The following is a 13,456-nucleotide window of genomic DNA, read 5'->3' on the forward strand; positions in this document are numbered from 1 at the left end:
TCCATTGGCTACATGAAATTACAATAAAGAGCATGGCGTGTGTTATTATTCTTTGTAAATTGTGTTACATGTTCTTTATGTCAGTGAAATTTGTAATGCATTTATGTTGTATTTGTAACATATACATACATATACACATATGCTACACATATAGATATATTCATGTACACACATACATATATTTGCTGGTTGTTAAATGTTTGCTAATATACCCCTGCTAAAAATCACACAATCTATGAGGTCACTGAGATTTCAACGCAGGTGTGTCTAACATTAAAGCCTGTGGTCTTAACCTGAGTTTCTTTCTTGGTATCATATTTGAGTAACTCACAGATAAAAGAACCTCAGACACATGATTATTCCTTGAATCTCTCCCTCTATTACCCAAAGTAACAGGGAAGGCAATATGGGATAACTTATAAAGTCTAGACTTGGAGACCAGACCTGTGTCCACCATAGGCAAATCACTCACCAGAGTTTGTTTCCTCTTCCTTAATGTGATAGGCATGAGCCTCATAGAGCTGTTATAAGGACATTTCATTGAGGATGGAATATATAAGGTGCCTGGTGTGTTTACTAGATAGTAGACATTATTACCATGAGTATTCACACTATACACTATCCTGGTATCTTTTAAATTTCTCTACCTATTTATTTCCACTTGCAACCTTCCTGTACACTGAAATAAATACTTGTGCCACAAGTCAAGATTAGCCCTATGCTTTGAGAGTGCTGGTCATACCCTTTAAAGTAATGATTGATAGTGACTGCTCCATTTCTAGGACCTTGGGGATATTGAGGTCCAGTTTCCTGTTCTCCAGCACTATCCCTTCATACTTTATTCAAGGTTTATACAGATTGGGAAGGAAGACAGTGTTTTTCTGTCTCTGGCCTTCTCTCCTCGAGCTGACCATTGTGTGGGATCTGCTAGGACTCCTGTTAAAGTATTTCAAAGAAATCCCAAGGACCTGGAAGAGCTGCTCCCTCACAGTTGTTACAAGAATGTCAAGTTGCTTTGGGCTTCCTCTGTAAGGCGGTTATCGATGGAGCAATAACTCAGCAAAGAAGCTTCTGAGATGTCAACCAGTACCTGAAGTCTGATGCTGGATGTCACCTGGGCACTTTTCCAGAATTGCTGAGAAATGGTCTAATGTGTCAAAAGACACACAGGATGGAAAATCAACCTTAACAGCCAACATGCCAGGGACTGAAGCTGATAGTGACACCAAGTCAGGCAGCTGAGTAGTTGCAGAAGAGAATGCCCTGCCAGAGCTGAGAGTAACAGAAGGAGTTAATTTAATTGATGTTTTCTGACTTGGATTGGTTTGGATCAGAAGCAATTTTATTTGTATCTATTTTTTAAAGTGATTTCCTTGGGTATTATCAGTCCTTCAGGGAAATTCATAAACCATGCTTTTTTTTAGCTGGGGAGAAAAAAAAACTGATTCAAGACTATTTTTTCTGTGCGTTTATTTAGGCAGCTCTTTATTGTTCTCCTATGGGCTATTCTAGGCAATGAGATAAAAAGGTATTTAGGCAATTAATTTAAATGGAGCTGTGCACCCAGGCGAAGGGAATCACAGACAGAACCATTCCAGACTGTTGGGTGAAGAATTATTTGCATTTTAAAGGTGTATTTTTCCACCCAATAAATCTGAGTGATTTCAGATAGCTCATGCTTTGTGCATGGAGACCCATAGTCTTACACAGCTGTTAATTTTAATTTTTAAGTAATTCAATGTCTGTTAAAGATCTGCATCCATAGATCACATCCCAGGAGCCACTGTCACTGTAGGCACAGCACAGTCTGTCCTGTACACTGTTCTCCTGCTCCCACCTGCAGGGACCTGACCCAAGTGGGAGTCTTTCATTCCTTATGGGAATAGTCTTTGCAGAACCCCACAGGTTCCTGGTAGACCTACAGAAGGTGTTCTTTGCTTTTCTTCACCACTCAGTGTGCACACAACAGCACAGGTGTGGAGGTCTCTCATTACATTGTCCACAGCCCCTGTCGCGTGCCTGTGGGTATGCACAGAGCTAGAGGCTCCGGTTTATCATGGGCTGTAGTGAGTGGTTCCCACACCTGTACTTTACATTCGCTGTGTGGACATAAACTAGTAAGCATTCAAATTACTCGCATGGCCATACAGTTTCATGAGAACCCTCTCTGTGGAAACTATACTTCCCAAACAGATGCCTGGCTTGGCCTTTGTCTTACTAGGGGTTAGTGTTTGTACCATTAAAGGAAAAAGCTCTGCCTGCTGTGATGGGTTCTGAAGACTATTGGAGGTCCTCTTGCTTGTTCCCAGGGTGTCTGATTCTCTCTGCATAACCCACTCATTCCCCACCCCAGTGTTCCCACTCTTACCCACCCAGCATCTCCTTCCAGTTCTTGTCAGGAGTGGACGCCTGGTGCAAGATGTGCAGTGAAGGTGGTCTACCGTCTGAGATGCAGGACCTGGAGCTGGCGATCCACCACCACCAGTCCTTGTACGAGCAGGTGACCCAGGCCTACACGGAGGTGAGAACCAAAAGGGGAGCCAGGGTTCTGGGCATGCATGTGTGCATATGAGTGTGTGGAGAGAGTCCTGCTGTCTACTTGGAAGAGCCTGGGTTGGACTGAGAGGCAGGTCTTATCTTCCAGAGATACTTGTAGGGACCTTGCTCTGTGAACTGTGGATGACCAGCCAGAGCAGATACAGTTACAGTTGGGGCCCTTAGCAGGCACCACTCTGATGCGCTTGCGCTCTCTCTCTCTCTCTCTCTCTCTCTCTCTCTCTCTCTCTCTCTCAAGACATGTACCCACACACCCACCTCACCCTGTGGGTAAAGACTGGACTTTCTTCTCTGTGGGGAAATCTGAGGAAATAAGGCTGGCTCCTGTGAGTTAGCTTTCTGGTTGGTGAATGAATATGTGCACACCAAATTTGCTGCCACCTTTTTTATGAAGCAGCTCCTCAGAAAAATAAAAAAAAACTTATGTTCGTATTACAAGATCCAGAGGAAAACATATGAGGTAGAGTTAAGTGTACAGGAGTGAGAAGCTGCCATGGATATGAGGACAAACGGAAAGGCCTTTCCACAGAGAAATCAGAGGCAAGGATATACTTCGAAGTTTATGATGGAGAAAAACTTCTTGATATTTGTTTTAGTCAGCTTCTTCACTGCTGTGACTAAAAGACCTGACCAGAACAATTGTAGGGGAGAAAGTTTATTTGAGGGCTCATGGTTTCAGAGGTCATAGTCCATAGAAGTCTGGCTCCATTCCTCAGGGCTTGAGGTGAGGCAGGACTTCATGGTGGAAGAGTGTGGCAGAGAGAAGCAGCTCACATGATGATCTGGAAGCAGAGAGAGACTCCACTCCCCAGATACAAATATATATCTCAAAGTCATGTTCCCAATGCCCCACCTTCTCTAGCCACACCCCACCAACCTTCAGTTACCACTCAATTAATCCAATCAGGTGAGTAATTCACTGATTGGGTTAAGACTGTCACAACACAATCATTTCTTCTCTGAACCTTCTTGCACTGTCTTACACGTGAGCTTTTGGGGGACACCTCACATCCAAACCATAACAATATTCCTTGTTAAGTAAAAAGGAGAGGTCTGTATGGGTGCATCATGTGGATGTACACAGGTAAGGAGGTTCATTTACTGGAGTGGATTCCAAGAGAGGGACTGAGGGATGGAAAGAGATGGTGACTTAGGAAGCTGGGAGAAGAAGGGACAGTGAATGCACATCTGGCCCGGCATTTCTGCTGGGGCTTCCCAGACCGTGTGCATTAGACTCATGGGTATCAGTTGAAGATGCAGATTTCTGGATTTCATTCCAGACTGAAGCAGAATATCAAGAAGTGGGGCCTAGGACAAATATTTTAATAACTATTGTTCCAGGTGAGTTTGTTGCATGTGGAAATCTAAGAACCACTAGCATCTGGGTGTTTAGTAAGGGTCTTTGCCTCAGTCAAAACTGAGTTTGTATCTCAGGTTCCCTGTTTCCTAGCTATGTGACCTCAGGTAAGTCACATCACCACTCAGGTTCTTTTGTGGAACGAAGGTGGTACACCTACCTCCTGGGATGGTAAGAGTTATAAACACAATGTTATACAAGGTAGGTGACCCAGTGCCTGACAGTGATAAGTACGAACCATGACAACAGAGTTTCATTTTATGACACAGAGGAGGGGACTTGTGAGCCAAACCAGATCTCAGAAGCTCTGATCCAAATGGTCCAAAACTTTCTCTCTTATGACAAAACTGTGCCTCTGGCTGGGGGTCAAGAATCTCTAAATTTATTCCTTATGAAATATAGAAGTAGAGAGTACAAATGAGATTAATAGGGTGCTTACATGGTTCACACTTGAGAGGTGTGGCTGTAATTATACATATAGCCACAATATTTCTCCCAACATATTCTTAGGCCCTAGCACCATGGATCATGGACCCTTCTCCAAGCCCACCTCAGAGGTCAGGAGTGGTGCCAGCCTCCTACAGATGTGGAGACTGAGGCAGAGGCCTGGAACTCATGTTGACTTGGGTTTCCAGGACTTGACCCTCCATCTCTCACCATCCTGTGAATTTGTTCAGAATTCCCTGAAGAGGTCTCTCCTGGCTTGGGTCATAGATACTTCTTCACGTCTCTGGAGGGCATTACCTCTGCATTATAAGCGACCTCCCCTGGCAATAAGTGATGGGAGACAAGGGTGGTGAGCTTGGGTGGGCAGTGGTTTTTTCTCTCATTGCATTCTACTCTAGTGCTCTTCTTAATCACCCCAGCCCAAGAGTGTTCTGTGACCCCATGAGCAGGATACCAATTGCCTCTGTGATCCTTGACCCCCAGGCCAGCCTGAAGGAGGGGAAAGAGAAGGATGTAGGGTCATAGACTGCTTCCTCCTCCCTATCACAGGGGTGGTTATGAAAGCACACCTCCTTTCCTACCTTACTGGTAGGAAAAGAAGACCATTTCAATTCCAAACCAACTTTGATTTTGATATTAACCAAATTTGGAGCCATAAAATTCCTATTATTTTCCCAGTGGCCACTGTTTTAGATTGGAAAGACACAGACTCCTTTGGGTACTCAGCCAAGCACTTTGGGGCCACAGGTGTTGACTGTAGCATGTTACTTTCCAGAATTATTGGTTCCCCTGATTGTGCCAAGATTCCACAGGGAAAAATGACAGGGATGTCACCTCCACTGCTGTCAGCACTGAGGGTGGGTGTTGGGGGACCCAGGAGCATGGAGGGTGTGACCATATGTTCTAAAAATGCCTGTCAGGAGAAAGGGGTTGTATATAAAGAGAGGAAAGGATAAGGATCAGATGGACATAAAAGAAAGAAAATTATAAGGAAAAAAGATAGCAGAAAGGGACAGTGATGACGAAGATGATGAAGATACATTTGGTAACCAATACCATGTGCTGGGTCCTTGTAAACATGCTGCATGTGTTATCTCTAATACCACAACTCTGTGAGGTATGTGCCAATTTCATTCTTCTTTTGCAAACAAGGAAACTGAGGCCCAGAGCGGATCATACACATCCAGAAGTTTAGAGCCAGATAGAGGAAGTTGAGGAAGGAAGAGCAGGAAAGGATTTTATGGTGGTGACATATTTGGCTTCATTTGTGAAATGAAGTGCTGCTGCCTGATGTCATCAGTGAGTCATTTAAAAGACTCATCAAGTGCCTTCTAGATGCCAGGCACTGTTCCTGACTTGGGGCGGGGGGTGGCGGACAGGTGAGCGGGGGCAGTGAACAAGGTGGAGTTCTTTCCCTTAACAGCTAAAATTCGTGAGGGTCCCACACACAGCTGCCCATTGCTCCAGCATCTCTTCTCCCTAGAATCTGCCCTCTCCTGGGCTATGGCCTGGGTGCCAGGGCAGCTGTGACTGGTTAGCATGTTTCTTGGTTGTGATGAGCCTGGAGACATCTGAGATTCTCAAGTGTAATCAGGGATCCCTGCTGCAGGCTTTCTTGCCTCTCTCGTCCCTTGACCTGAACTCCTTCCTTCCTGCAGGTCAGCCAGGATGGCAAAGCACTGCTGGATGTGTTGCAACGTCCCCTGAGTCCTGGGAACTCTGAGTCCCTCACAGCCACAGCCAACTACTCCAAGGCGGTGCACCAGGTGCTGGATGTGGTGCACGAGGTGCTGCACCACCAGCGGCGGCTTGAGAGCATCTGGCAGCACCGCAAAGTGCGGCTCCACCAGCGGCTGCAGCTCTGTGTCTTCCAGCAGGACGTGCAACAGGTAACAGGCTCTGCTCCCCTGCACCCATCATCTGTCCCAAGAGATAGATTGAGTTCAAGTCCCTGACCTGGTGATCAGGCCTTAGGGAAACCTGGTTTGATAGAGGGAAGATGGCAATTCAGCTCACAGCTATTTCCCCACACCCTGCAATAGAAGCAAAACAAAACAAAAAAACACTGCATTTATTAATTGCATACTTCTTGCCTAAGCAGCTTTGAGACTGGACCTTCTTACTGTGTGGTGTTGAAGAGGGAGGCTCAGGCTCAGGAACAGCAATTCCTTGCAGCCATGTAACATTTTTCTTTTGATGAGCTTCAGCCTCATGCAGGTGGTGAGATTGCTAGACAGCTTGTGGGCTGCAGGGTTATCTGAGCAATGCCAGAGTTGGACCACATAAAGTGAGCTCATCAAGGATGGGGTAGTCTGCCAGAGTGGGGGTGGGGTAGGATACAGGGATTTTTAGAAGATTCATGGGCAAGCTGGACCTGTGAAACTAGATTTAAAACATGGGTTATCATCCGCTGTCCATGATTAGAGGTTGCTTTTGGTTTTAAATGTCTTGCATTATTACAAGTAATGGCTTTCCCTTTACCACAAATAATAAAGAAATGGAAGTTGGGTGCAGTGGGGCTCCCAGCAGCTTGGGAGGCTGAGACAGGTGGATTGCAAGTTCAAGACCAGCCTGGGCAACTTAGCAAGATCCTGTCTTGAAATGAAAAATAAGGAAGTTCTGGACTATGACTGTGTGGTAGAGTGTGCCTGGGTTCAATTCCCACTACTGCAAAAAGAAAGGAACAAAGAAGAAGAAATGGTTGTTTCTGACCATAAGAAGACCGTCTTGCCTCAAATGCCCTTTCAGAAGAAATGAGCCATTCTTTTCCCCCTTGTACTTTGTTCCTGTCTCCTGGAAAACCCTTGGAGGGGCCCCTGTGTTCTGATATACTGGGGCTGGGAAGCATGTAGGATCTGGCCCTGAGATGGGGCTCCAGATAGGCCCCACGAGATAGGCCAGGGGACTTGGGCTCAAACACCTGTTGCCAGACTTTTCTGTGCTTTGTTTCAGGACTGTACACATGAAATTATGATTCACTTTCCTTCTGTTCTACTGTGGTATTGACTGGGTCTAATCTAGAATTGAAGCAAAATAGACATAAGAACCTGAGAGCTGGCTGTGTGTGTCTTCACAGCTGTTGTTGGGAGAGGCCCTGGAGATGGAGGCCTGAGTAGAAGACGAGGTTGGGGATCATCCCTAACACTATGACACTTTCATGGGGGTGGGGGCAGGGGTCACTGTGTAGTCAGTCCCAGGAATAGAGGGACCTTTAGGCACACTCCCCTTTCATGGGCTTCCCCCTCTTTTGTGCCTTCAAGACTGATACTTCACTCTGTCTCAGTCTAGATGCAGGAGCTGGACACTGCTTCTCCATTCTCCACAAGGGTTTCAGAGCTGGGCCAGCTCATCAGCACTGTTCTCCTTTTCGGGAGATGTGACTGTACCTTCTGAGAGCACAACTTCTTTCACCATTGTCCTACTGGCTCACTTGCTCACTAATTTGTGCATCTGATGCTGGCACAGATGCAAAGAAGAAGGTGCAAAGACTGTGGGAAAATGAGGGTGACTACATCTAGTGATGGGTCTCAGTTGCTTAACTGACATACTGACATCCAAATAGCCATTACTGCCCAACAGGTGTCAGAGCTGTGCTTCAGAAGGGAGCTTGACTCACATTTGAGGGTTAAAGAGAGGGACTTGGTCTTTGTCTCTTGACTCCCAGTCATGCATGAGCTAGTCCTAGTTTTTAGGATCAAACTGGACCAGTAATTTTCCAGTCCAATGCACCCGCAGGGGTGTGTGTGATTTTGCTAACACTCTCACCTTTGCATTACATTACTATTTTTAATCCTTGCATGTTTCCCTTATCTATTCCAGTTATCTCCTTCCAAGCAGAAATCAGGGTTTCTTCCTCTGTGTGTCCCTTACAGCTCTGAGCTATCTGCATGAAGCCAGGATTCTCTTTGCTAAATTGATCAAATTATTAGAGCATCTCAGTTTTGGCTTTGTGAAGTGAATACCATTTAGCCCTCATACCCCATCTAGTAGTAGCTTTGCTGGTGAGTAGCTGGAGTCTGCCTGCAAGAATTGTGATGTGAAAGTTGTGAGGTTTCAAGTGTTTCCAGCCCAGGCAGAGGACACAGGGACACCACCTCAGTGCTCAGGAAGTGTCATGGTGCTTGTCAGTTATGCAGCAAGTTCAGCACTCTATGGGGTGCATAGCACTGCACTAGATACGGCAGGATATGGTAGGCCTACTTAGTTAAAATGGCATAAGACATGCACGTTTGAAAATACAAAGAACAAGTGTACCAGAGAATACTGACCAGGATGTAGGCCAAGAGTGTATTGGTGTAATAGCTATAGGCAAATGCGTGAGAGGTCAGAGGAAAAGGGGAGATTGACGGACCCATACATATGTTCTGGACCAAAGGAACCTAAGCACATTTGGGATCCAGAGATGTTTGTTTATTCAGCAGCCTGTGTGGGAATCTGGCTTGTGAGCATCAGCAGCCAGGACAATGCAGGATTGTGGATGCAAGCACAGGCTCTCAAGTCGTCCTGTGTGTAAATCCTGTCTTGATGTGACTTGTCTGCATGATGATGGGCAAATCCTTCCAGTTCATGGTGCTTCAGTGTCTTCACCTCTAACACAGGACCACCACTAACAGCACCCATCTCATGAGACAGAGTAGAATACCAGCACAGTGTCTGCGTAGCACATGGTAAATCCTCAGTGTCAAGTGTCAGTCACATCTTCTTTGAGTGGTCCTCAGGCGCCCCCTGGTGCTTGTGCTTTTGCGGGCTCCTAGCCTGGTATTCCTATTTCTACAACAGCAATTGCTGTGTTGGTTGGTTGGTTGGTTGATTCCATTTCATTCAGAGACAAAAAAATCTCAGAGCTCTCAAGGACTGAAAGAGCATCTACTAATTGAGGCCCAGAGATATACAGTAGGTTGGCCATAATCCTACAGCTAATTAATAGTGCCAGGACCAAAAGCTAGATCTTCTGACCCCCAGTGTCCTAGGAAAATGACTTCTGGGAGCATGGAGAAGCCACAGGAGGAAGGACGCAGGGAGACAGACAGAGAATGAGAGAAGAATAGACACACATTACCCAGGAGAGGGGGAGGATGACGAAAAAGAAAAAGAGAGGTTTAAAACAGAGAGCAACAAAACAGGTACAGCTGGGAGGAGAAAGGAAGGAAAAAGGTGAAGGGAAAGATGAGAAAGAGACAGGTACCCCTGTGTGGGGAGCAAGCCAACCTCTGCCTGCCTGACGTTTTGCCCAGTTGCCACTTCTGGGGTGGGAATATTTTTTCTTCCAAGAATTTAAATCACAGTAAAGCAGAAAGATATAAACCAAAGAAAAATCCAGTAAAGAAGAGATTCCATTTAAATAGCTGTTGCCGGAGCTGGCCTGACACCTTTTCTCTGGGTCCCAACAGGTGTATTCTCAGCTTTCTTTTCCCTGCTGATCTGGGGAATGATGGAAATAAGTCATTTTTTTTTTAAAAGGAATGGAATTTTATTCAAATAAAAAACATGTTTTATTATAAAATATGATTGCATTTGAAAGCCATCATGATGCTTACTGTTTATTTTCTTTTTAAAAACTTTTTAATATTTAATTTATTTTTGACTGACACATAAAAACATAAAATTATATTAATGGAGTGTTATGTGATGCTTAGATACATGTATATGTTATATAATTTTTTATTTGTTATTTTTAGATAGACATGACAGTAGGGTGTATTTTGACATATTATACATACCTAGAGTGTAACCTATTACAATTTTGATCCCATTGTGGTGGTTGAAGATGATGTGGGCTTGACTGCTCATATACTCATATATGAGCATAGGAAAGTTATGTCCAATTCATTCTGGACATACGTGTTAAAGGTAAAATTTGACTTCATTAAGCCAAAGAAAGGCATGGGTAGGGCATACCTCCAATACTATTGCTACGAGAATAATTTCAATCTGATCTTGTTTCTCCAGCTTAGTATAGGACAGTTCTAATAGCTGTAAAAGCTCTCCACAAGAGCATCAGCTGGTCTCTACCTTTTATTATTCTCCCCTTACTCCTCTGCTTCCCATGTGTCCAATTCTGGCTAGACCTGACTTGTGAGAAAAATCAGGAGTAACTAGATTTTTGTTCTTTTTTATTTAAATGTATTTTTAGTTATGGGTGGACCTTTATTTTATTTATTTATATGTGGTGCTGAGAATTGAACCCAGTGCCTCATATATGCCAGGTAAGCACTGTACCACTGAGCCACAACCCCCTATCGATGCTTGCTCTTTTTGACAGCTGCAAATTCCATTCCGTCTTTTCTTTCTTTCCTTCTTTCTTTCTTTCCTTCTTTCTTTCTTTCCTTCTTTCTTTCTTTCTTTCTTTCTTTCTTTCTTTCTTTCTTTCTTTCTTTCTTTCTTTCTTTCTTTTCCTTCCTTCCTTCTTTATTTTTCTTTTTTTCTCAGAAGAATGTATGCTTTACTTTGTAAATAAAAAAATATGTATATATACATATATGCATACATATATATACACACACACATATATATGCAATATTTCAAATGAAATGGTTCATAGTAGGAAGTAAAACTAATTATTTACAAAGTAAACTCAGAATTAATTTTAACCATGTAATTTTTTTCATACATGTATATAGGGTAATAATGTCTATCTCATTCTACTGTCCTTCCCGTCCCCACCACTTGACCCCTCCTCTCACTCGCTTCTGCATAATCTAAAGTTCCTTCATTCTTCCCTTACCGCCCCCATTATGGATCAGCATGAGCTTATCAGAGAATACATTCGGACTTTAGATTTTGGGGATTGGCTTATTTCACTTAGCATTATATTCTCCAGCTCCATCCATTTACCTGCAAATGCCATAATTTTATTCTTCTTTAAGCCTGAATAATATTCCATTATGTATATGTAACACATTTGCTTTATCCATTCATCTGTTGAAGGGCCTCTAGGTTGGTTCCATAGTTTAGCGGTTGTGAATTGAGCTGCTGTAAACATTGATGTGGCTGTGTCACAGTAGTATGCTGATTTTAAGTCCTTTGGGTATAAACCAAGGAGTGGAATAGCTGGGTCAAATGGTGGTTCCATTCCAAGTTTTCTTAGGAATCTCCATACTGCTTTCCAAAGTGCTTGCACCAATTTGTAGTCCTACCAGCAAAGTATAAGTGTACCTTTTTCCCCACATCCTTGCCAACATTTATTGTTGCTTGTATTCTTGATAATTGCCATTCTGACTGGAGTGAGATGACATCTTAGAGTAGTTTTGATTTGCATTTCTCTAATTGTGAGAGATGATGAACATTTTTTCATATGTTTATCGATTGTATTTCTCCTTTTGTAACATATCTGTTCAGTTCCTTAACCCATTTATTGATTGGATTATTTGGTTTTTTGGTGTCAAGTTTTTTGAGTTCTTTATGTATCTGGGAGATTAGTGCTCTATCTGAGGTGAGTATGGTAAAGATTTTTTCCCATTCTGTAGGCTCTCTCTTCACTTATTGTTTCTTTTGCTAAGAAGAAGCTTTTTAGTTTAATCCATCCCATTTATTGATTCTTAATTTTACTTCTTGTGCTTTAGGAGTCTTGTTAATAAGGAAGTCAGGTCCTAAGCTGACACGATGAAGATTTGGGCTTACTGTTTCTTCTATTAGGTGCAGGGTCTGTGTTCTAGCGCCCAAGTCTTTGATTCACTTTGAGTTGAATTTTGTGCAGGGTGAGAGAGAGAGGTTTAATTTCATTTTGTTACATATGGATTTCCAGTTTTCCCAGCACCATTTGTTGAATAGGCTATCGTTTCTCCCATGTATGTTTCTGGCACCTTTGTCTAGTATGAGATAACTGTATTTATGTGGGTTTGTCTCTGTGTCTTCTATTTTGTACCATTGGTCTACATATCTATTTTGGTACCAATATCATGCCATTTTTGTCACTGTTTCTCTGTAGTATTGTTTAAGTTCTGGTAGTGTGATGCCTCCTGCTTTGCTCTTCTTACTAAGAATTGCTTTGGCTATCCTGGATCTCTTATTTTTCCAAATGCCATTCCATTTTCCTTTAGCCAGAGTCACTGTTCTCAGAGTACCCACTACAGGCCATCTTATTCTGCCTCTCCCATTCTTCCTTGTCCTTCATATTCTCTCTCTCTCTCTCTTTTTTGCAAAATAAATCTGTAAAGTGTTCTGGAACACCTACTGTATGCAAGTCCCTATTTTAGGAGTTTGAAGTGTCTACCTCAAGAGTAGACATGCATACCTAAGGACTGTTAAATGGCACATGACTGTCTGGGTTCAGGCCAAAGTAGCAAAACAAAGATGAGGTGGTGGAGTTGGAGCAGAGTTCCCTCTGGTGGGGCTGAGCTTTCACTGGTCCTTGGAGCACAGGTAGAGAAGCTGGGGGTGGTATTCTTGGGGAGGGCCTGAAAGCCCAAGAGCTGAGTTACAGGCAGGGGATAGGAGAAGTCTAATAGGATGCTCCCTCTAGCAGTGATGGTGGGAAATGAGTCTGAAGGGGTTGGGTGTGTCCTTGGTGGTGTAAGCAGACTAATGATACATAGGGGGCTCCTATGTCCTCCCTTAAAAAGAGTGTTTTGCTTTTAAGCAGTTCAGTCAGATGGTAGAATTTATCAGAACCTGGTAACTTACTCTGAATTAATGACAATTAATATTGAAGTCCCTTGTTCCTGTAATACAAAAGAATCTCATCTGCTTCCACTAGTTATTCTGGTGCTTCATGTGAGAAATTTAGAACTTTTCCTATGTCAGTTCTTGCTTGCCAAAGAATGTCTGAAAGGAACTTGAGAGTTTTTTTGTTTTTGTTTTTGTAAACTCCAAATAGTCTACCTTTTACTGGCCCTAGCGATTATAGCTCCTTAATCATTCTAAACTAGGTTGGTCATTGTGTGATCCAACTGACAGCTTTGGATAATACACAGTGAGCACTGTGGGTTGTTCTCAGAATGATTAGTAGTTAAAAAAAAAAAAAAAAAACAATGACCAGAATGCTGATGGGTGTAGAAACTTATTCTTCCTGTAAGAAGAAAGGATGAAAATGTCTAAGAAAGAAAGGCTCAGGGCATATACTGTACCCAGTCAGATCAGAGAATGCTTACATGGGGA

General features: G+C 43.2%; 1 protein-coding gene across 22 annotated transcripts in view; it reads left to right on the forward strand.

Annotated features, from left to right (window-relative positions):
• The window catches only part of KALRN (kalirin RhoGEF kinase), a 647,130-nt gene that overhangs the window by 273,561 nt on the left and 360,113 nt on the right, over positions 1-13,456 (forward strand). For all 22 annotated transcript variants that reach the window (XM_079156104.1, XM_079156093.1, XM_079156099.1 and 19 more), the window contains exons 8-9: positions 2,390-2,521; positions 6,019-6,249. In XM_079156104.1, the coding sequence (XP_079012230.1) occupies positions 2,390-2,521; positions 6,019-6,249 (363 nt within the window). The remainder of the gene's footprint in view (positions 1-2,389; positions 2,522-6,018; positions 6,250-13,456) is intronic.

Source organism: Sciurus vulgaris (assembly GCF_902686455.1).
Source record: "Sciurus vulgaris genome assembly, chromosome: 10".
Taxonomy (NCBI): domain Eukaryota; kingdom Metazoa; phylum Chordata; class Mammalia; order Rodentia; family Sciuridae; genus Sciurus; species Sciurus vulgaris.